Source organism: Astyanax mexicanus, chromosome 1, assembly GCF_023375975.1.
Source record: "Astyanax mexicanus isolate ESR-SI-001 chromosome 1, AstMex3_surface, whole genome shotgun sequence".
Classification (NCBI taxonomy): domain Eukaryota; kingdom Metazoa; phylum Chordata; class Actinopteri; order Characiformes; family Acestrorhamphidae; genus Astyanax; species Astyanax mexicanus.
This window is the reverse complement of record NC_064408.1, coordinates 19,571,843-19,596,106: the sequence shown is the minus strand read 5'-3', so window position 1 is coordinate 19,596,106 and position 24,264 is coordinate 19,571,843. Positions and strand designations below refer to the sequence as shown.

At 38.5% G+C, this 24,264-nt stretch overlaps 2 protein-coding genes across 3 annotated transcripts; both read right to left on the bottom strand.

Moving 5' to 3' along the window:
- Positions 1 to 6,375: 6,375 nt before the first annotated feature.
- Positions 6,376 to 10,011, bottom strand: ccnb1 (cyclin B1). Of its 2 annotated transcripts, none has more exons than XM_007236668.4 (9): positions 9,853 to 10,011; positions 9,473 to 9,613; positions 9,275 to 9,373; positions 7,821 to 8,003; positions 7,571 to 7,729; positions 7,228 to 7,464; positions 7,003 to 7,143; positions 6,808 to 6,918; positions 6,376 to 6,717 (listed from the first exon to the last, which is right to left on the bottom strand). In XM_007236668.4, exons 1-9 carry the CDS (start codon positions 9,871 to 9,873, stop codon positions 6,616 to 6,618), a joined length of 1,194 nt encoding a protein of 397 aa, XP_007236730.3. In that variant the 5' UTR covers positions 9,874 to 10,011; the 3' UTR covers positions 6,376 to 6,615. The 2 variants fall into 2 exon arrangements, with proteins under 2 accessions (XP_007236730.3, XP_007236731.3); XM_007236669.4 differs by having other exon boundaries at positions 9,275 to 9,370.
- Positions 10,012 to 11,199: 1,188 nt separating this feature from the next.
- On the bottom strand, positions 11,200 to 23,782 carry slc30a5 (solute carrier family 30 member 5). Its single transcript, XM_022667791.2, has 16 exons — positions 23,322 to 23,782; positions 22,959 to 23,081; positions 22,479 to 22,545; positions 22,295 to 22,380; positions 22,099 to 22,186; positions 21,917 to 22,004; positions 20,528 to 20,604; positions 20,257 to 20,427; positions 19,839 to 20,127; positions 19,058 to 19,266; positions 15,371 to 15,528; positions 15,097 to 15,226; positions 13,603 to 13,846; positions 12,069 to 12,295; positions 11,525 to 11,653; positions 11,200 to 11,424 (listed from the first exon to the last, which is right to left on the bottom strand). Exons 1-16 carry the CDS (start codon positions 23,390 to 23,392, stop codon positions 11,254 to 11,256), a joined length of 2,328 nt encoding a protein of 775 aa, XP_022523512.2. The 5' UTR covers positions 23,393 to 23,782; the 3' UTR covers positions 11,200 to 11,253.
- Positions 23,783 to 24,264: the final 482 nt, after the last annotated feature.

Below are 24,264 nucleotides of genomic sequence, written 5' to 3'. Positions count from 1 at the left end.
CGGCCGGGGCACAATAGGAGCCTTTCTTCCCTCCGTGTGCCATTGAGCAGCCGAGGTCTGTAAAGTTCAGGAACCACATTGGGCTTTTATTTGAAAATCTATAAATTCTGAAAATGAATGCCTCTGTGTTTATTTATGCACGGGGGCTCCAGGCTTCGAAGCGGCTGCCAGCTGCCCTCCTCAGCAGCTCAGCGCTCTGTGTCAGCCTTGCTCTGAGGAGCAAACTGGGGTAAAGATCTGGTAGGTGGGATATAGGTGTTTTTGGCTTTAGGTGTTTTGGTACATGGAGCAGTTTTGGGCAGTGTGCTTGGCTGTATATGACATTAATATCCTAGGAAACTTTTTTTCACATGAATTATCCTATTTGCAACATTTGCCTTTGCATGCAGAGTGAGAAAGAATACGCTAGATTTCTTTCAGTGCCCCCAATTATCTGATGGCCCATGAATCCACCAAAATCAATGCAGTCTTCATTAATTAGTTTCTCTGGCTCAGGCTGCAGCAGTGCTTAATAAGCATGCCTATACTAAGGCAGAGGGTATGCTTTACTTTGGATTAGTATACTGCATGTTCAAAAGTTTGTAGACATCTACTTAATTGATGAATCGTCTAAAATCAATGATATTCACTGGGAGAATGGAGGGGTATGGAGGGAGTGTCCCTTCCTTGCTGCATTGACAGCCTGTACTGTATACTCTTCTGGAAAAAAAGCTTTGTGCAGAGGAAAGCTTTAGGCTTGCACTGCATTCAGCAACAACAGCTGGAGTTTGGTCCCAGTCCAACTCTTCCCAAGGGTATTCAAATGCGACAGTGCTCTAACACTCCAGAGACTGCGGCTCCACTGCTCCACAACCCAATGCTAGGGACTTTATACCCCTATAGCCAATAGTTGGCATTAGGCATGGAGCTCTCAGACTACACTGGTATGCAAAGATCATGGGAAATCTGTATGTAAATGGATCAGTTAAGTTTGAAGTGTAACCTCAGTGGACAGCTTGGGAACAACCACATCTGTACATGTTGTGAGGTGGTTGTGAGGAATGAAGGGTTAGCACTAAGAGTACCAGTGTGCTCATGGCAAGGCAATGTGAATTATCGAAGTTTGAATGAAGCCTAATATAGTGGGTGCCAGACCGATGGGCAGATGTGTATGACATTCCTTGATCTACAGTGATGTATGTAAGTGGAATATGTAATAGAAGAAGGCATTATTCAATTGAATTCAAGAGACACGAAGGAGCTTTACAGAGATACAGGTCCATTCCTCTTTGGAGTAAGCACAAAGAAATCAATGGAAGCAGTAGCAAGAATCAGCTCCCTCAGACTGCAATGTGATTGGCTGAGAGACGTTCTATGTATGCCGTTATCAGCCAGTAATGCACTGTAACCGAAGCTCTCCATGTACTAATCCGTCACATACAGGTAAACTAGCAACGATGCAGCGCTTACAAGCCAAACAGCACAGCTACAAACAGAGCAGCAATGGAACTACTGTAACCAAACAGATTGTTTTTTTTTCTCATCCTCTTTAACTCAAAATCTTTCAATAAACAGCGATAATGGAACTGTGGTATAATTGCATTAATACATTCGAGGTTCGTGCTATAACTCGGCCAGCGAACTGATGCTTACGACCGCAGCACAGCAGTGCCAATATTACACGTTTTAGCAGTTTCTCTTGTCTATTATTACTTAAGTAAGAGGAACCCATCCTCCTCTGGTCAAACAAATTATAGAACAAAAATAACTGTACCGAAAGATAATGGGAAGCTATAGCTAATGTAAGTGATGGGTGATGAAAACATGTATTAGTATGAAAGTCCATGTAGGTCAAGCAGCCGTATAAACAGCCTATGAACAGTATAGGAGCAAAGAATCAGTGCAGAGAACCAGAGCAATACAGCATTACAGTGTTTACAAAACAGTGCATCCCAATACATACAAAAGAGATAGCGATAGAGAACAAAAAGGAAGGAAGAAACCAGGGTTAGGGGGGTATGCATGGGCATACCATGGGCATTACCACTCACAGTGGATAGCACAATGGGAGGCAATGATTGTGATTGGTGTCTGGCTAGAATTGTCCGTGCATTCTGACAAGAAACTCTGGACACAGTACTAGTCACCAATTACGTTATTTGGCATATTTGCTATTACCAGTGCTTTTTATAGAAGATAAAAAAGCTATGTGGGCTAAATAGAATGGAGGTGTTTGAAATGGGTGCACCTTAAAGTGGATATCAGCTAAGCTCTGAAATAATGGCCACTAAACAAAACTGCAAACTTGATTTTGTGACCTCATACAGAAAAATCAAAGAAAAGCATTGTAGATCCAATCCAAGCCGTTATTCAGTGTTTCTTCTACAACGTCCAACAATCTCTTCGTCATCTCTCCCCACTGTTGCACTAGCAACTAGGCAATAGCCAGGCATGAAAAATTGATTTCAGTACCGTGGCTGAACGCACAATCATCCGCACGTTCATGAGGTTCTCGCTCTGCTCTTCTGGAAGGTCTGACACTGTAAAGTGAGCTCACTGGCCAGCTGTGACCTCAGCCTGCAAGTATGGATTCTCGGCAGTGTAGAAATCTTCCAGAGTAGCTTCACTAAGCCTCTTTATCATGGAGTCACCATGAGAGGAGCCTTGGAGATAAAGTCCTGCCCTCGAGAAGAAGCAAGCATTCATAGTCAAAGTCAAGCCAAGAGCAAGATAGGAGTTGAAAGCTATTCCCGCTTCTCAGCTAATCTGGTACTTTCTGTCATGATGATAGACTGAAGTTACACAGAGGAAATACTTCTTCTAGAGTTACGTCTTAAATTGTCCCCTGCTCTACTCTAATATTTTAAAGGATGTTAGCATTCTATTATTATTATTATTATTATTATTATTTTAATGGGTACCTGGAATTGACCAAAATTCTAGCTGTTAACTTTTAACAAATAACATTTACTGAACATACTGACTCCCCTCAGGGATAAAAGTAAACTCCTGAGAAACAGCATGGGTTGGTTTCCCACAAGTCATCAGTGAGTCACTATTAAAAGCATTTCTCAGTAAAAGGCTGCAACTGTGTTTGGACCAGACTGTCTCATATTCAGATTAAAAACATTCACCACAAATATAAAAAAAAATCGATGTGAAGACCTAGCATGTCCATAGCTCCAAAATCAGCAGTTTATAATCTGTGGTGGGAACGCCTCTAGTGTTTATCAGAAGAAGAAAAATCTGTGCTGTAACCCCTCTATTTTTCATCAGATTTAGAAATCTGTTCCTGGTTCCCTCTTTTTTTAATCAGAACAAGAAATCTGTGATGGATCCCCTCTACACTCTAAAAAACAGAGGTACGATATGAGTACATTTTTGTACTCAAAGGTACACTCTTTATAATTGTACCCTCAAAGGTACAATATTGGTCTTTACAGGGTCAGATGTGTTCCCTCTGAAGTACAAAGTCATTCCTAACAGCAATAAGTACAAATTTGTACCGTTTAACCAGCCAAAAGGTACATTCAGTATTCTGTATCACTGTACTAATAAACAATATATATTTTAATAGCACATTTTTTATTTGAAAGCCAGACCATTTTTGACAGTTTTTGAGCCATATTTAGTTTATGATAATGTTTATGATCTTTATAATCTTTACTGGCACAAAAAACATGGGTACAAAAAAGGACTTTCACTGAAAGGTACTTTTTTGTACCTCAATATAAGGTACAGCCCCAGCGACAAGCTTTGTACTCTTTTAGGTACAAATCTGTACTTCCTTTTCTTAGTGTGTACCGTTCATAAGAAAGTCGAAATCTGTGCTGGAATCCCTCTACTATTCATCAGAAGTAGAAGTCTATGGTGGAACCTCTTTACAGTTCATCAGATGTAGTACTCCTTGCTGAAGACTTTCTATTGTTCATCAGAAGAAGGATTCTAAGGTGGAAAGGTTTAATCAGATGTGGACATCTATATTGGAACCCCTCTACTGTTCATAGACAGAAGAAGTCTGTGCTGGAACTGCTCTACAGTTCATCAGAATAGAAATCATGGTGGAATCCCTCTAGCGTTCATCAGAAGTAAAAATCTGTGCCTGATCCCCTCTACCATTCATCAGAAAATAAAATCTGAGTTAGAACCCCTCTACAGTTCATCAGGAGAAAAAACAAATGATGGAGCCATTCTACTGTTCATCAGAAGATGAAATCTATGACAGAACCCCTCTACTGCTTATAGAAGTACAAATGTGAGATAGAACCCCTCTACTGCTCATTAGAAGATAAAATCTGAGGTAGAACCCCTCTACTGTTTATAAGAAGTATAAATTTGAGATAGAACCCCTCTACTGCTCATTAGAAGTAGAAATCTGAGATAGAACCCATCTACTGTTAATTAGAAGTATAAATTTGAGATAAAACCCCTCTACTGCTCATTAGAAGTAGAAATCTGAGATAGAATCCATCTACTGTTAATTAGAAGTAGAAATTTGAGATAAAACCCCTCTACTGTTCATTAGAAGCAGAAATGTGAGATAGAACCCTTCTACTGCTCATTAGAAGTAGAAATTTGAGATAGAACCCCTCTACTGCTCATTAGAAGTAGAAATCTGAGATAAAACCCCTCTACTGTAAATTAGAAGTAGAAATTTGAGATAGAGCCGCTCTATTGTTCATTAGAAGTAAAAATCTGAGATAGAGCCCCTCTATTGTTCATTAGAAGTAGAAATCTGAGATAGAACCCCTCTTCTGTTCATTAGAAGTAGAAATTTGAGATAGAACCCCTCTACTGTTCATTAGAAGAAGAAACATTTGGTGGAACCCTTCAACCATTCATCAGAAGTAGAAATCCATGCTGGTGCCTCTTTATTGTTCATCAGAATTATAAATATGTATTGTTCATCAGAAGTAAAAATCTGAGCTAGAACCTCTCAAGCTTTCATCAGCAGTAGAAAGCTCTGGTGGAACTCCTTTACTGTTTATCAGAAGAATAATAAAACCTCTGAGCTGGAACCCCTCAACAGTTCATTATAAACAGCCTATAGAAAAGGGTGTGATATTCTGATATGGGGAATGTCTGGCCTTCAGCCTAAAACACAGAGTGTATGCTGAAGCAGTTAATGAGACATGAACAATGACTGACCTCGAGTTCAACCCACAGCTGATGTAGAGCAAATCAGTTGATCAGGTTTCGGTTGGAGACGTCCAGACAGTGACCCAGGGTTAGAAACGTCTGCTTTGAAGAAACGGCTCGCAGAAATCTCCTATTTTAATTATTTGTCCCCTTTCCCAAAAAATGCATGGCCAATCAACCAAGACATGTTTAGAGAGAATGCTGCCAAAACACTAATTATGAAGTGGGACAAAGTGTCCACATTGTGAACGCTAAACGTGTTTAAACTTGCTTTTACGAAAAAAATGAGAAAATATTTAAAAAGGTAATTTAATTAAGACACCATGCAGACAAAGTAGAGAAGGCTGTGATTAAAAATAAGGAATAAGTTAAATCTATGGTACAAGTGCGCCATCTGTTGGAACACTAAAGTACCAGCATGTATAAAATTCTCAAATATTCCATAGCTGACTTAAACATCAACTGGTGTTCATTGTCTACTGTGTTCAACTGCACTCTTCATTCTCCATTACACACATGAACTTTAACTTTATTGTATTTTTATGTCGTTTTATATACACATCATTCTTCTTTGTGTACTACGTAAACCTGCTGCTGGATGTCAAAAATGTCCCCTCGGGGATCAATGAAGTATCTATTGTTGCAATTAAAATTCTAGTGGCTTCGTATCCATATTTAGACTTAGCACAAACTAACTAAAGCAACCCCGAAGCTGTAACATCTGGCAGTTCAGGCTCAAATAAGCAACATTTGACAGTTTAATCAAATTAATAGTTGTCAACTTGAGAACTAACAACTAAAAATATGAGATGAAAACTTGCTTATTTGCCCCATGCCATGCCCCCCATAACAATTTTAAAACCCATAAATTACTGTAGCAGAGCTTTTGAAAATGTCACAGCAACAGCAAGTGAACTTGTCCAGCATGGGCCTGTTGGCAATTTGACCAAAAACACATGCATGTGGAATGTTCTGAAACTGGTTCTCAATCCTGGTCCAAAAGAATCACCATCCTGGAAATTTTAGAGCACCTTTAGAACCAGGATTGCCAAACAAATTGGGTGTGCGCTTGTTGCCAAACGCAGATCTGCTGACTAGTTTTCCCTGGCACTCAACATACCTAAAACAGACCCTTCTTAAAAGGAAAAAAAAAAAAAAAAAAAAAAAAGGCAGTTCAAGAAAAGCTAAAGCACTATAGGACCAGGTTTTAGAACCAATGCAACAATCCTTTAAAGAGTTAAAGCAAGACCACTCTAGTAAAATATTAAAATTTTATTGAAATTTAAGATGTACAGGATTGCACAGTTGTAGTCATAACCAGTTACATTTACCAAAAACAAATGGCAGTGAAAAAAATAAAGCAGTAAACCCTGGTCAAAATGTACAACCTTAAAATCAGAACATACTAAAAGTTGTAAAAGGCAAAATGTAAAAGCATGCAATTAAGTTACAAATTTACAAGCAGCACACAGTGCTAAAGTCTCTTCAAAAATCCCACTAGGAAGCTTGCTTTGCAAGGTCCTTGACCAGTGATGACTTGAGCTGTGAGATGGAGGCAATCCTCATCTGCTTCTGACTGGAGTATTTGTTCTTAACAGCCTAAAAACAGACCAAAAGGTTTAGAAAAGTTCACAGCAAACTAAAGTAATCTACAAGCATTTTTGTACAAATTACATACATGAAACTTACCAGATGTTTTGAGAGCCCTTCATTGACCTTTACCACATTTTTGGCAATATGCTGCATCACTGGAATCAGGCTGTCCTCAGCATAGCCCATGTAAAACTGCAGAGTTGGGGTCTGTCAAAAACCAAAGAAAGATTTTAAAGAATGATCTTGTGAAACTTAATTCAGGAGTGAGGACCATAAGTAAATCAGACTTACCCATTCACCACAGTTAAAGACCTTAAGCATGAGGGCAAAAGCAGCACTGGCAACTTGCGAGGGAGCAAAGTGCACCATGTCGTAGTCCACCATGGTGAGTTCTACAAAGTATTTAGCCAAGGTGTGGTGCTCTGCAGTAACCTGCAAGAAAGATTTGATTTAGTCTTAAACCCAAAACAAGACTAAATTAAGAGGCTTCTGAAGGCATTAGTAACCATTAAGTACCTCTCCAATTTTTGAAGCCCTCCTCAGGAACTGAAGGGGCAGAGGTCTACCAAAGCTAAACTTCAGAACCCTCAGGATGGTCATCTCCATGTCCCGGATTTCAGCAGTAGTGTAGGCACGGTCGGTCACAAAGGCAAAGTCTGCAATCTCTGGTGGGTACATTTCCTCATACTTGGAAGCAATGAACATGGCAGTGACACCAACCAGCTGGAGTCTCTTCTTGGGAACTGGATGATCCTGAAAGAGCCAAATATTAGATTACAAAATCCATTTAGGTCAACGAACAATCCAACTAGGTTTAAACTTGACTTTACAGACCACAAGGAAGCTAAATGTTACACACCTGAAGAAAGCGGTCAATGATTGCCACAGTCATGTACATGGTCTCCTGCAGCAGCCTAAACTTGATTTGGACCTGGACAAGCCAGTCAATAAGGATGGCACGCATGTTCCCAGTGACTTCCCTTCCTTCCAGATACCTTGGCCTGACAGCCTGATCAGCCTAGGGACACAAGCAGAGGCAGGATGTTACCAAAAGCTGTAGCTAGTCAAGATAATTGGACAGGAGGGCACAAGGGAGGTTATACACCAACCTCAAGTTGCCGGAGGTATTTGTAGATGTCCTTCACATATTCACTGCAGAGCATGGGATTGTCGTAGTCATCAGCATCCACATCTTTGATATTGAGCAGCACATCAGAGAAAGCCTGGCACAGATCCTCAGGTGCACAGCCAGAGGTTTCCATAGGCACAGGGGAGGAAGGCTCAGACAAAAGCTGAAATGAAAAGAGGCAAACCAACTAAAAAAAAAAACACAGCCACATTGAGAGCAATGGTAACTTGATCATAAGCATGTTTCAAATCCTGCAGATGATTTAAAAAAAAAAAAAAAAAAAAAAAAAAAAAAAAAAAACCTGCATAATTTATAGTTTCTGCTTTAACACCCATTGGAACTAAATAATTGTTTGCTAAATGAGCTAAAAAGCACTGCATCAGGTCTGCTGGTGAATTGAACACTAAAAAATAGGGCATCTCCAAAGGCATGATCCATTTTATCTAAACATGTTTAACACATTTGATACATGTTAAACACTCCATAAGCCTTTATAAGTTCCTTGATCTTACCCAAAGAGACTAAGTGCTAAGCTGCAAGTTTCCACTCCAACCAAGCTAATCTAACCTTTTTGCTGAGAAACTGAGAAGCTAAGCTATAAACAACCAGGATTGGTTCGATTTTGCTTTACTGAAACACAAAGCTGCAGCCAAATTTGACAATTAATATTTAAATTAAGAGCTTCTAGCAACACTACATATTTCAAGTTTGCTAGTGGTAGCAGTTGTAGTTAGAATAAAGGGCATATAAAACCCAACCCAGTCATCCTCAGTACCTACAAGGCGTGGGCCATAGGGCTTTAAAATAGTAACAAAAAGTCAGGGTTTTCTTGCAAATAGTGATGTTCTTGGCAAGAAAACATGGAGGTTAACATTTTAAGACACTACTGCTACAAAATGACATTTGATTGGGTAATTTGGTTTAATTTTTACAAGCTCAACTCAATAATCTAACATTTCAGACTAATAATGCACTCAGGTCTGTCGCTAGTTGATTTAAGTAGAAGTGTTTACTTTTGCTAAAAACAGCAGATATGTTGCTAAAATAATCACAATATTTGCAATAACAGTAAAAATGTAGTAATATTATTCAATGATACATAGCACAGCCCCACTACAAACAATTTAAACAAAATAAAAAATGCAATTCATGTAAGGCAAAATAAGTCTGCCAGTAACACTGAAGATAGTATAAAGCAAAATACTGCATCTATTAAAGAAACAAAAACCATTGAATTCTATTGAATTATTGTACAGCCCTAATGGTCCCCTGCCTCCTCCCCACCCCATGTAATAAAGTAGGGCAAGAAAATGGCTTCTCCACCCGAACTGCAGATAAGCTATACCACGTAGTAGCTAGTTTTAATATTATTAGCAAACAGATAACCCAGTCAAGACATGTTACTCAGACATTCATGCAAATCAAAAACCCCACCTGAACCTCATTTTGAACTGCAGGAACTTCTTTCTTTGGCTGCTTAACAGGCTCAACCACCTTCTCAACCACTGCAGGAGCAGCAGGCTTCACATCCTGCTTCAGAAAACAAGTTCATTCAAGTTAGACAGAGCACATTTCACAACAAAATTCTGTAGTTAAAATAAGGGAGGATTTTCTTATATAAAAGCTAGATACCTTTTTCTTCAGGGTCTGTCGGGGCAGCACTGCATTTCCAATCTCTCCAAGAGCATTTCTGGGCCTTAGTGAAGGCTTGCTTGCAACTACTGCTTTTCCAGCAACAGCATTCTGGTTCTCGCTGCTGGCCAGGCGAGTACTCTGTTTTAAAAGGTTAAATATAGAAAAAACATGTTATATTAAGTTAAGCTTACTTAATATAACATTCACTAAGCAGATTAAACTGCTCAAGTAGTTAAAATCGCCAAGTAAGACTATAAACATGAGCATTTAACTAAACTAGACTTAACATTAGTTAAATATAAGTCAACATACAGTTTAAGCACGTAAAAACAGCCGTATTTAAAAGAAGAAAAGGCTTTTAAAAGGTGTAAACTTACTCTTGTGACGCGGAGAGCCATGTCTGAGCTGCTGTATCTCAGTTTGTGGGTCTGTAGAGTGAACAGGTCAGCGCTGAAACAGCACGTACCAAACCAGCATCTCCCTCAGGTTTAAATTGTCGCTCTTTCGAACCTGATTCGCTGCGTTCTAAAACTCGCGCAATCTGATTGGCCGAGACACAGCTGATAACAATGCGTTTCTAAGGCGACTGATGAGCACGTGACCCATCAAAGGGAGGGGACTCAGTGGTTAAATCTCTCCTTCGGGTTTTTTTATACAGCCCTGTACCGCCACCTACTGCTCCGGAGGACATGTACTGTACAAATGAATGGATTGCTATTTATAGGTTTATGTTTGAGTTAAACGAACAGTGTTGTTTTATTCTATAAACTACGGTCAACGTTTCTCCAAAATACCAAATAAAAATATTTTAATTTAGAGCATTTGATGATGAGAAATGGCTGAAATAACCAAAACGATGCAGAGCTTGTTTAGACGTCAAATAATGCAAAGAAAACAAGTTGATATTCATAAAGAGTTCAATATTTGGTGGAATAACCCTGGTTTTTAATCACAGCTTTCATGCATCTTGGCATGTCCTCCTCCACCTGTATTACACACTGCTTTTGGATAACTCCTGGTGCCACTCCTAGTGCAAAAAATCTAAATTCTAGCTTGGTTTAATACCTTGTTATCATCCGTCTTCCTCGAGTTTATATTCCAGTGGTTTTTAATTTGGTAAAAAACTCATAATTGTTAAGTAGTCTGCATGTATATGTATATATATATATATATATATATATATATATATATATATATATATATATATATATATATTAATAATTTGATTATTTTTAAAATGATATATATTTTTATAAAGTAAAAAAAAAAAAAAAACAAGAAAAAAACAATCTTGGAAATTTATATAAATTAAATATGATTTGTCCTAATATATATTTATATTGACTAATACTACAGTATATTAGATAAATGATCATTCATACGAAATCGATCATTCTATCACATATTAACAACAAACACTCTAGAAATATTTTGTTCAATATCTAAACAAATACCACATAAATGGTCAGACACTATCCAGCCACCCACCATCAGTACCTGATCTTGCTTTTTTGTTTTTAGTCTGGAAGCTTTAAAATCCATTTAACACTGTTCTAACTCGAGGAGTTATGCCATTTCAGAAGATTAAACACAATTACCGCTACAAAAATGGGACGAACACCAAACACGGATGAGCTGGTGTCTTCACCTTTTGCTTTTTTTTTTTTGCATTTGCATTTGCTTTAATCAATTTACCTTTTATAATAGTCACACAGAAATAAAACCACAAGTAAAATTGTTTTAATTAAAGAAAAAAAATCATTTACATATACAACTGTTTACATGATACATGTGCCATCTTTGTAGTATTTCATGGACTCCATCTGTTGTGTCATTGCCAGAACTTCGTGGAATCCTGTGCTGAGGCCAGACATGTGCTGAAAATAGGCCTCCTTCTCCACCTGCACCGTCAGATTATTCACACCCGCATCCTTTAGTACCGAGGTTACCTGATAGAAACAAAACCACAACAGTTAATTCATGTAACAAATACATCAGATAGCTGACGTTCATTTGAAAAATAAGAATGAATGAGAACTCCTTTCAAACCTGCTGAATTATTCTCTGTTCCACCACATCGGACATGATCTGCAGATGAATAGTTCCACCCAGAACACTGGCGGAATGCCTCCAGAAGTGTGGGTCACGGTACGACAAAACACCTTCTATTTTCTGGATCTAAGTTGGAAAGAAACGGCTGTTTTTACTACATTCTGCAGTACTGTGCAAACGTTTCACGCACCTCAGACCCTGGAATGTAAAAGCTCTTTATCTGGGCAGATTTTTTAATTGCTTAAAAACATACAAAAAAAAAAGCTGTGGTTTGTGTTACCATGAAAAGAAGTTACATTTCTGGTTAGAGTGGTGTCAGGTTTCAGTGTAGGATAGGAATCTTTGTGTATGCTACAGTAGCAGAAGCATAAATTGGTCTAAATTCCAGATACATTCAACCCAGAAGCATTAATCAGCTTTAAGGTCTTAAGATCTTTTCACAGTACTGATACTGTTGTATGGCGCCTGTCACTGTATATAACCATATTCTAAAAAGCTACACACTTTCTCAAATTTTCTGCAAAAACACCTAAATTTATACCTTTTCCAGAGCAAAGTTGAGGTCCTTCTCATTCTCAGGTGGAATCCTGAGCAGGAGGACTTCACAGGCATCCTTTAACAGGGGAATGACGCTCAGAAAGATGAGTGTGGCGATGAACAGGGAACATATGGGGTCTGCTATCAGCCAGCCAAACTGACTGATGAGCACTGTAGATATGATGACCCCAACACTGCCCAATGTATCGGCCAGGACGTGCAGAAAGACACCTGAAACCATTCACACTCAGAGTCAGTGCTCATAACAGTCAAGAATATAATAGAATAGGAATAGAAGTAAAGTAGACACAGGTTTCATTTCTAGGTCCTATTTTATTGGCACTACCAGACAAGTTGAATGTGTGCATTGGTTTCTTTCTGCCAGCAATTGGTGGAACTTACAGCAAGTAAATGTTCACAAACATTTAGACATAGTGTATATCCAAAATATATGTACTGCATAACATTAACATTTTAGAATTTTTGCATATCAGGGTGAAAAAATGATAATAATGTATGAGAAACTACAAAGTATGAGTACTACAGTCTGTATTTAAAGAACTACAAAGTACTCCTTGCAGACAGTGAAGCAGATGAAATTAACAAAGAGTGTAGAAATAAGGAGGTAATGTTCATTTTATGGTTAATTCTTCTGTTATAATCTTTTCAATTGGTGTTTAAAGCTTAAATATTAGGCACACTTAAATTCCTTTAATTTTCCCAAAAAGCATTAGTGCACCTTATAATCCGGTGCGCCTTATGTATGAATTCTACCAATCAGGTTGTAAGGAGCAATAAAACCACGCCGCTGAAGTACAGCGTTATTAAGGAGATTAAATGAAGTGTCCCCAGCACCGAGGCTGGAGCAGTATTAGCATTAGCTGCTAACTGCGCTAAGCGCTAGCTCTTATGCAGTTCAGAAGTGAGTATATCGGATTGTAGCCTGTGTGTTTACCAGATTTGCCCTGATCCCTATAGCTGGTAGCACCCTGGCTTACTGGGACGCTCAGTGTTCCGCAGTGAAGTGTTATAGGGTGGCATTTACTAGTGCTAACCGAGCTAAAATACTGGAAATCTGAGCTTACTGTAAGGGAACAGAAGCACTTTACTCAAATTTACCCAAATAAACAGTTTTCAAGAGAGAAATCTGTGCAGATTAACATCCAGCGCTCGTTTGACTTAAAAAAAAAATATTTTAAAATTTAAAAATTAAAATTATTAATAAAATTATTTTAGAGATTAACAGTTTTGTTTAGTTAGTCCCCCTTAGCAGCAAGACCTGCTGAAAATAGACCAGAAAACAGACGTTCATTGATAGTGTGCCTTATAATATAGTGTGCCTTATAGTCTGTAAAATATGGTATGTTTAAACCTCCTTATTCATTTCAGAAAATATTAATTGGTGTCACTTTTTTTGTAAACACAGTGTATTTTCTTCTGCACTAAAAACACGGTAATGAGTTAAAAAAAAAAAAAAAAGAGAGAGAAAACACAAGAATAGAATAGACAGTATTGCTTAAACATAAAAGTGCAGCTACCTCTCATATTAGCATTCATGCCACTTCCTCCAGAGCCATGGGAATGACCATGGCTGTGAGAATGGCCGTGGCCCCCATGGCTGTGTCCGTGGCTTCCATGGCCGTGTTCTCCGTGCCCATGTCCGTGATGCGAGTGACCATGCTCATGGCCTGAGCAGCTGCTCTTAGAAGCCCCATGGGAGTGGGCATGGCTGAAGGCACAGATGCCCACTAAATTCACAAGCAGTCCACCCACAGACACAGGCTGTTCGGGAACAGAATATAAAAATAAATGAATATAATTTTTCAGATTTATAATCCTTGCAAAGTTCATATTCTATTAGAGTGAAATTATATTATCACATTTAGTGGCAGCTTCTCAGACAGTGTTTAAGCCTACTTTCAATTAATTCTTCATTCAAAATGCTGTGTAGTTGAAGACTTGGCTTAATCCCTGTCTAAGAATTGACCTCTAATGGCAAGTAAAGATGCATCTCAAAAAATAACTAAAATCATTGAAAAATTACTTTATTTCAGTAAATCAGTTTAAATGTGAAACTCATATATTATATAGATGTATTTCACACAGAGTGATCTATTTCATGCATTTATTTATTTTTTTTATTGTTGATGATTATGGCTTACAGCCAATGAAATCCCAAAAATCAGTGTTTCATAAAATTTGAATATTATATAAGACCAATATAATGTAGGATATTCACTTTCTTTTTAAATGCACCTGTAACTTTGCATCAGACAATTCAAATACACAACACTCTTTCAAATAAGAGCACTATAAATGGTTCTTTAATCAATTCCATAATTTTTTAAAAGTTTGTAACAAATAATGGGTGAGTGCGAATAACCGTTGGATTGGTAAAGAAGATTAATAACAAGTGACAATTCTTTAACCCTCTTTGGTCCATGAACTCACTGGTATGGTAATTTTAGTGTAGAAACTCACTGTCTGCAGCTCGTCGTGTGTAACTGACAGATACACGTGTCCATTATTTGTCTCTCATCCATAATTGGTAGATTTGTGCATGTGGCTTTGATTTGTTTATAACTGACCAAGGAATTGTATAATTGTGGAACGACTTAAAATACAGCCTTCCAATTAAGCTTGCTTATTTAGTAAAGCAAGGAATCAGGCACTGGGGCATGATGAAAATATATTAACCACTTTTTTGACCTCTCCGTGTACAATTTTGGGATGAGACGCAGTTGGAAAGGCAGCCTCTACCAATACAGAAAATGTTTAAACCATATTTCTGCACTGTATTATGCAAAGATTTTATATGAACATTAAGCCACAGGCAAATTTGTGGACTCCAACCCTAAAAAAGTTTCTTTACACTTATACATCTCTAATACAAATATATATATATTTTTAGAACCTTTTTAGTGCCATTATTTTTTACGTGTAAAATTATTTTGGGGAAAAATATAAAAATAAAAATAATGCTAGTAGAGAACACGCTTCTAAAACCCATAAAAAAAACAAAAGATACTTGCCGCTAACATGACCGTGTTGATGTTCGGAGGGTCTATGAGTCTGGAGATGGACTCCACAAACACAAAGAAGGCTATGACCATGAGGAATAAGCCATTAATGAACCCAGAAAGGATCTCAACACGTCCATACCTAAAGAAAATCAGATCAGAGACTTAAATCAGTTTACAGGCAGGAACAGCATGACTTGTTTGACAAAATCCTGTAAAAAGGTATTTATTACGTACAAAGACTAAATTAAAATTGTAAACAATAACAGAGCAACAGAAGACCTACCCATAGGAGTATATTCTAGTTGCTTTCCATCTGGTCATTAGTGCAGCAAACAGTCCCAGCACCAGAGCAGAGCAGTCAAACAGCATATGGAAGCCATCTGATATCAGGCCAAGACTGTTGGTCCACACACCATAGAAGAGCTCCACAAATGTGAAGGCCTGTAAAAAACAATAACAGCATTATTACTCTCGCCATATGTAAAAGATCACCCCGTGAACTGGGTATTTGAAAAATGCCAATTACTGTAATAAAAAAATACATTATAACTGAAAACAGTAAAAAAAAAAAAAAAAGTTACACATATTTGTAGATATCAAACGGACTGCATGGCAAAATGTTTGTGTTCAAGGAAAATAGCAAATGGATTAATCTAGGTCTTAGCATTTTTCAGAAATGAGCACAGAATCATGTTTAAAATTTCATTTTTTTGTGTAAAGGAAACCTGCAATAATAAGCCCCTCCCCCAGAAAAAGCCCAGAATAGGCTTGGGGAAAAGAATTACATATTCAGGGCAAGTGTGAAAATGGCCTTTTTGCACTCCCAAAAACCAGAAAATACTGCAAGGCTGCTCTTTGGGCATCTTATTTATTTGCATTTGTAAACGTTTAATTGTGTGTAATGCTAAACAATACAGATGTAATCTAGTGATGGGACGATACACTTTTTTCAGCTCCGATCCGATACCGATATAAAACTGATATAAGATTGCCGATACCGATACAAATACCGATACTTTTAGTTTATTAATAGTACTATGATTAAGGTTAAATAATGAGGCTGAAACAGACCACACAGCCCTTTTAAGAGTATCCACAGGTGCATTTAATGTAAATGCATTCAAAAGTCATTTATTTGACACACTTCATATGCAATTACACAATAGTTTCCTTTCAAATAAAATGTTTGAATTTTTATTAAATATAAAAAAAAAGTAAAATATTAAATACGTTAAACATTAAATTCAGGGCATTTTTTGCAATGGTTGTGCAGGAGAATTTTATTTTGACAGGTAGCATAGAGGATTAGCTGCAATAGCTAACGGCTAACTGGCGATGCTAACTGTATTTCCGAGCTAAATTAATCACTGTTTTTTAATAACAGATTGATTTCTTAGTGCTGGTTAGGGTCGGTAGGATCTGTGGTTTGATATTAGATGTGGATTATGGCTGTAGTTCACTTAAGATAGTTATTTATTACATTCACAATGCCGGAATGATTTTGCTAGCTAGGCTAACAGACTGCAGATCTTAATGGAGATGGCTAACGGCTAAGTGGCAATGCTAACTGTATTTCCGAACTAAATTAATGACTGTTTTTTAATAACAGATGGGTGTGTTTGTGCTGGTTAGTGTTTGTAGATGCTGTGGTTTTATAGGATATGTGGATTATGAATATAGTTTACTCCAGTCTGTAGTTATAATACCTTCACAACACCGGAATGCAGCTGCTGTCAGTTCAGTGCTAGCTAGGCTAACAGACTGCTGGTGTTAATCTGTTTTAGGGCTGGGGCGACGCGTCGACATAATCGACGTCATCGATTACAAAAATACATCGATTTGCATAACGTGCGTCGGCGCGTCGTAAACATGGCGGCGCCTGTGGAGAGCATTAGAGGTTAGATCGGGCCCAAAAATTCCAACTGGCTGTTTTCGGGCTGTTTTAATGAGCGAAATATGATCAGAATTATGTTAATTAACACGGTAACATAGAAGCATAGAACTATTATTTAATTAAAATGATTTTTAAGAACAGCTAAACACAGTTCTGCAGGTCAAACGCGGAGGAGTTCACGTGCGAGAGACAGAGAGAGAGAGAGAGAGACACAGAGAGAGAGAGAGAGAGAGAGAGAGAGATTTGCGTGTTCTGGTGAGAACTACTCACAGGTGAAGGTTCTCTTTGATCTCCTCGTGCTCCTATTCTAGTCCCATTCATAATTCTGCAGCTCCCTCAGTGTTTTCTGCCGTATTTTGCGGCTAGCGCGAGCGCTTACAACTGACACCGCGAACCGCGAGGTGCCGCCGCGTTTGTGCCGAATCCGACTCTCTGCTGAATCTGACTCCCGCTTCGCGGACAGAATCGGCACAACACCCCCGCTGTAGAACTGCGGTAGTGAAAACAGCGCTTATAAATAAATTAGTTTAGTTTCACTTTCAGTTTTCGTTATTTTCGTTATTTTTTTTTAAATAAAAATATAATTAAAAAACAGACGCCTACATCTCGGACTATTTTCTGGAGCCCGGGTCGGATTTACGGGCGGGCCTCGGGTCATGTCGGGTTCGGGCAGAGAATCTAAGCTCTAGAGAGCTTGGACTCCGGAGAGCAATCTCCAGCTACAAAAAAACGCCAGCGGGCATCTAAAGTTTGGGAGCATTTCACGCAAAAGGGCAACAATGTGGTCCTCTGCCATATGTGCAAAAGGAGCACTTGAAGCGCAAACATCCAGGAGCACTATGTCAACAGGGTCACACAGTAAGTTACCGTTTACATCAGGGTCTCCGCGGGTGTCCTTAAAAAGACTTAAGACTGTCTACCAAAGGTTTTAAACCTGCCACAGGCAGAAATTATACATTTTTGGTTTATATTTATATATATAGTTTCCAGAAACAGTAGCATTATTCATAAGTTCAGGTGTTTAGCTAAGCTAGCTGCCTTAAGTTATTTTAGCTAGCGCCGTCGGCGCTGCGGTGTCACACCGTATTCTGTCACCGTCGGAATTTTGTGACCAGTGCTCACGGTTATGAGCGTTCATTGGCAAAACGGAAGCTTTCTATACCTACACCTTACCCTCAGCCCTAAACTGAACCGTTTTGGCCAGTCGGGGTAAACATTAGAAACGAACACGTTTCGAATCGGCCAGTGCACCGGTCTGCTGAGAACTACTTGCCAGTGGTCACAAAATCTAGCGGTCACAGAAAACAACACACGGTTGTGGTGTATGGGAGCTTATCCATTTTTAGCGTTATAGATCTAAACAACGTGCTGTACATGTAAGTGATTATAAGTGTGGGGTTTGGTTTAGTAGGCTTGTGTTGTTGTTATTATATATAAATATAGTAATTTATCGTTTGCTTTAAAACGTAAAATAATAATTATTTAAATATGTTTCTCAATGAATAGATTAGTCGACTAATCGAAAAAAATAATCGTTAGAATAATCGTTTAAAAAATAATCGTTAGGGACAGCCCTAATCTGTTTACCTCTCAGACGCTGACTTTACGTGTACCGTTCTGCTGTACAGCGTTTCCAAAGTGAAAACTCTCCAGATAATGGACTTTTTTTGTAGATAAACAGCTAAAGTTACTCAGTCAGCCGCAGACTGAAGCTGCTGGGGGTTCAGGGTAAACTGTTAAACTGGAATCCTGATCAGGGATGCGTTTTGTGTTAACGTTATGGCGGGTTTATTGTTCAGCTCAAGCTTTGGACTGGAATATGGATCGGTAAGTGGATCGGAAGCGCCCGCCCGATATCCGATTCGTCGGATCACGTCAATAACGGCCCCGATACCGATATTGTATCGGATCGGTCCCATCTCTAATCTAATCCCAATTTCCAATTTTTAAACATGTTAGTGTAGATCCATGCCTTAAAGCATGTAAGAGGAATTTGATATGCATGATATGATATATGATATATCAGTGAACAACTCTATAATCAGTGCATCCCAAAGTAGTCAACTTGATTTTTACCAGGTTGAGACAGAGGAAGTAGAAGATTTGCCGGGAATCGTACTCCTCCAGGATCTGTTTGAGTGAGTCTTTGATGAAGCGAGGTAGAGACTGGGAGCTGTGCTGCAGGGCATCTCCCATCAAGTTATACAGAGGGATTCCCTCTGGTGAATATCCCACCAGTGTACCTTTCTGTCCTTTTTTGGAGGGAGAGGATAATATACTGTCAGCTGCAAAAACAGACACAGAAAGAAAGCTTTGATTGTTATATCATCATTTTAAAAATAACATTCTCAAACTTTACAGTAAGTGACGATGCATAAAAAACAGACCATTCACAGACCATTGTCTTGAGCCTGATCTGACAGGAAAAAGAGTGATCCTTTTCCTCAATAACATGCAGAATATGTGCCAGAATTAAATGTAAAACCACTATTACTGATACATTACATTTCACTGCACTTGATCTCTTTATTAAAAAACAATACACAAGAATTTACCCAATTTCAGTAGTGGGTTCTGATTGGATTACATTTCATTTTGGCACTAAATCTGTGCTGCTCCTAGGCAAAATGCAATCCTGTGCATTGTGATTTGCTTTTGAACTTTTGCAGCACCACACAGTGGAGAGATCAAGTGCAGTGAAATGTAATGTAATGTAATAGTGGTTTTGCATTTCATTTTAGCATGTATTCTGTATGTTAGTGTTAAAAAGCATTACATCTTTTAAATTGCATTTACATTTTTCCACGGTAGTGTTTTCTTTTCAATTTTGCATTAATTCCTCTCCATAGTTACTCACACATGATGAAGAAGAAAGCGCTGACCAGCACTCCCCCAGAGAGCACATGCTCAGTACTGGTCTGCTGACCAGGCTTGCTCATAGCTCTTAGCTGGTCAGTCAGTGGATGTGTCCAGAAGTTGGCCAGCAGGAGGCCACTCAGGAACAGGAAGATGGAGCCATAGCGGGCACAGCGTGGTGCCTCCAACTTCGCCATGCAGATGGACTCCACATAGAAGTCAAGGATCATCACTGAGATAATGATCATGGCGAAGGGCAGAATCAGGGCGGACCAGGACTCCACCTTGCTCTGAGGAGGTTGATTTTAGGAAATTAGCAAAACAACATTTAAGTTAGCATTAGATAGTGTACATTAGAATAGCACTGACATGATCAATGCAAAGACTATAAGATCATTAGTGCAGAAAGCGTTCTTCACCTCGGTGGTGGCCGACAGCACAATGACCCAGGGCAGCAGCACTACAGAGGAGACCAGGTTTGACAGAGCATAGAGGCGCTTGGCTCCTCCGAGCTCCACTGACAATTTTCTGGAGTGTGTGTTAAAGGCAACCTTTAGACAAAGTGCCAGAACCAGCAACACAACTCCACCCTGAATGAAAATGAGAAAAATGGTAAACTATTACTTTACTCACCTTCCACATCTGAACACAACACACCACTGCATAACAATACACAGCAGTATTACTTACCTTATGGTCGGCCACACCTAAAAACGCAATTCCTGTGTATAATGCATGAGTGAGGGCACTGTCATGATGACCCTCCGCTGCAAGATAAGTTAAGGCGTTTAAACTACAACTTGGCAAAATACAAAAGACACTGGCTGAAAAACATACAGAGTAGTGCAGGAGGACAAATTATACTTTTATCATACTTTCGCATTGTGGATAGTTTAAATAAACACAGAAACAGCTGTGAATAACAAAACAATTGCATTACTCAAACTGTATTACCCTTATGCAGCAACAGAGGGAGCTTCTTAGGTTGCAGATTGTGCTCACGTTACATAACTAGGCTGGAGCCAGACAGGTCATAGGAATTACTGCCAACGTTTTTAGAGAAGGACGGAGGAAGAGGGGGAGGTGGGAGAAAACAAAAAACATAATTTTTTTTTTTTTAATCAGCTTTTGTATTGCACAAATGATCAAATTTGTAAGATCATGTCATATTAACATTCTGCCTAAGGTCACATATCAAGACTTTACAGTCTCTTACTCTCTGTACCAGATAAATAAAACCAAACTGAAAAAAAGTGCAAAACTATTGGATTTTGTAAAATGTTTTAAAAGAGAAAAGTATGGCTCCGAGTGGTCCAGCAGGCTAAGTGCTACCACTACGATCAGGAGCTCGCTGGCCCAAATCCCAGTCATGCAGCTTGCCATCAGCTGCCAAAGCCCTGAGAGAGCACAACTGGCCTTTGCTCTCTCTGGTTGGGTAGATGGCGCGCTCCTCCCTTATCACTCCAAAGGGTTATGTTGATCAGCACAAGGCTTCTGTGAGCTGATGTATCGGAACCGAGCCGCTGCACTTTCCTCCGAGTGCGCTGTGATGCTACTCGACAATGCTGCATCAGCAGCAGATCTAAAATAAGTGGTGGCTGACTTCACATGTATCAGAGGAGGCATGCATGTGCTAGTCTTCACACTCCTGGTGTTGTAGCATTACTAGTGATAGGGGGAGTCCTAATGAGTGGTTTGGGTGTAAATATTGACTGTGTTAAAATGTAGAAAATCACAAAAAGGAGTTGCATTGAAGCATGCATTTAAAGGCTTGTAAGACACTTGTGATACTATAATGTGCATTTTGAGTGATTCTCTGTGCAATGTAGCGGTAAGCTGGTACAAAGAGTCAATAGACTTGTCTATAGTTTTTGAAAATACTCTGCTAGAGGGTTCTGAAAACAATACTCTACAGACAAAAAGTTGGCAACATTGGGTAGAGATCCACAATGTCTGCATCAAACAACTACTTAGCCTGAAAAAAAGAAAAGATGCATTCCACATCGATATTCGGATATACAACAGATTATCAATTTTTTTTGTCTAAACACTTCACACTGACACTGGAAAAAAGGATACGGTGTTCAGCCATTTTTGCCATTAAGTCATCATTATCAAACAGCAGCAGACAGATGGCCGCAATGATGAAGAAAGCAGCGCCTCGTGTCTAAACAAAACAAAACCAAACAATCAATCAAACCAAATTCATAAATAGTCTTTGACAATTTATTGCAAATAGCATCAACTTCAACATGTCCAACCTTAGAGGGTCCTCCTCCAGAGCTGGTAAAGAGAACGCTGAGAAAACAGATGACCACCACATCACTGTGCTCAAACAGCAGCAACGTCCTGCAGAAATAAACTCAGCTCAGTTGCCTGGTCATGATAAAATTACAAAACTATAAACAGGATAGAGTTTAAGTTTAAGAGTTTAATAGCTGTGGGTCACAGACTCACCTTAGTGGTCCACAAAGTGTAAGCCCAAAAAAGCCTATGAGTGAGATTATGCAGCTGATAACAGCATGTTTGAGGATTTTGATCCACTGAAAGAGAAGCATTTGGTAGTGATGTTAATCGTCAATTTGATACACTGTTTAACAAAGTGTTGTAAAATGTTTAGCAGTATCTATCCAACACATACCTGTCTTTTAGAGACTATTTTTCCTGATGAGAATGGTTTTTGAAAGAAAAGTAAAATCACTGCACACCTGTGTTAGAGAGACATACCGGAAAGGAAATATGTTAGGAAATGTTAGCATGTACAAATGGATTTGGTTCATATTGTAAAGTCCCATCCTCTTGCTCCTCAACTATGGAATTCTCTCCCATCTGCGGAAAAACAATCTTCCTTTCTTTCTATGTTTAAATCGAATCTCAAGACTCACTCATCTATGGCTCTCCCTCGGTTTAATGTGCTCTACCACTCATATCTGCTGTCTAGTTGTCATACTACTGTTAGGTTGATGTGTCTGCTGTTGCTTGTTGTTTTATTGTTTGTATCTATGTTTCTACTAATGATGATTGTAAGCGTCTTCAGGTTTTAGAAAAGCGCTATATAAAAATAAAGTTTTATTATTGAATGTACTGAATAAAAAGAAACAAAAAAAAAAAAAACACTTACCCAAATTTAAGAATAAAAAGGAATTGCACAACATGTACAACTTTAAGGAGATCATAGGATTCAAAGATTCCCAGAGCCTTCAACAGCTTGGTGAGTAGAAGTAGGACTATATATCTGGTCAACCTGAAATTAACAAAATAAACATGAGGCCAAGATATAAAACATCAACAGAAATTGAACAATTATATTCTCATTGCATTTGACAACAGATCTGTCACAATAACTCATTTTATGGATGACATACCGTCCCAAAAAACTGTGATTAAACAGTATTATTGCCATTCTAGGGAAATGTTTATGCTGTTGGTATAATGATAATACAATCACAACAGAACAGAATGAGACCTTTAAAGAGCCGGTTACCTGGCATTAGGCACTTCAACTCTCCCCAGTTTCCCCCCGGAGATTACATTACTGCTGTACTTCTCATCCATCGTGTTTCTGCTGGACTGTAAGTTAACTAACCTGACCAAACTGCTTCATATAAACACAGGTACACAGAGCTACAGTACTCTATAGTAATAATTATCTCCAACAGACTGACCGCTCCGTACACTGACTACAGCTACAGCTAACCGGCCCGAGGGCTCGGACCACAGCACAGCATTCTACCGCTCTCAGAGGCTTTACGAGCCGCTGCTCCCGATATCAAGCCCGCCGAGCGCCCCCAGAACAGCCGTGAACCCCGAAACACCCATTACTCCTCTATAAATCTAAAAACATCTCTCATAATCTACTCATATCTCCTCATAATCAGCGCGAGCCACCGCATCCAGGAGATAATCAACGTCAACACTTCCTCAAACATGGAAGCGACCAGTGCAACCTTTCAAAATAAAAGTACACGGAGATTTTATACATTAAAAGGCATGCAGAGTGAAAGAAAGAAAGAAAGAAAGAAAGAAAGAAAGAAAGAAAATGATTTAAAAAAATAGGATAAGAAAGTAAGTAATGCAACCATGAAATAAAAGAAGAAAATACTATGGAAATATCTATACAAATAATAAAATAAAATAAATAAAAAAATAAACAAAAATAGTTTTAGAAAAGCTTGCTTTAAAAAGAATAAATACATTCAAGATTATTTTATTAATATGTAATTTATTGATATTGATATAATGTGACTACTTTAATACTTAATCTATCCATAATTAAATTTAATTGACATTGATATTGATATTCTGATTTTCTGAAGACCAAACTCTATGTTGTCCCACCCCCAAGCTGAAATAAAAGATTAATTTTGGTTCTTATTGTTATTTTTATGTATTTATTGTAATTATAAAATGTCATTATTTTTTAACAG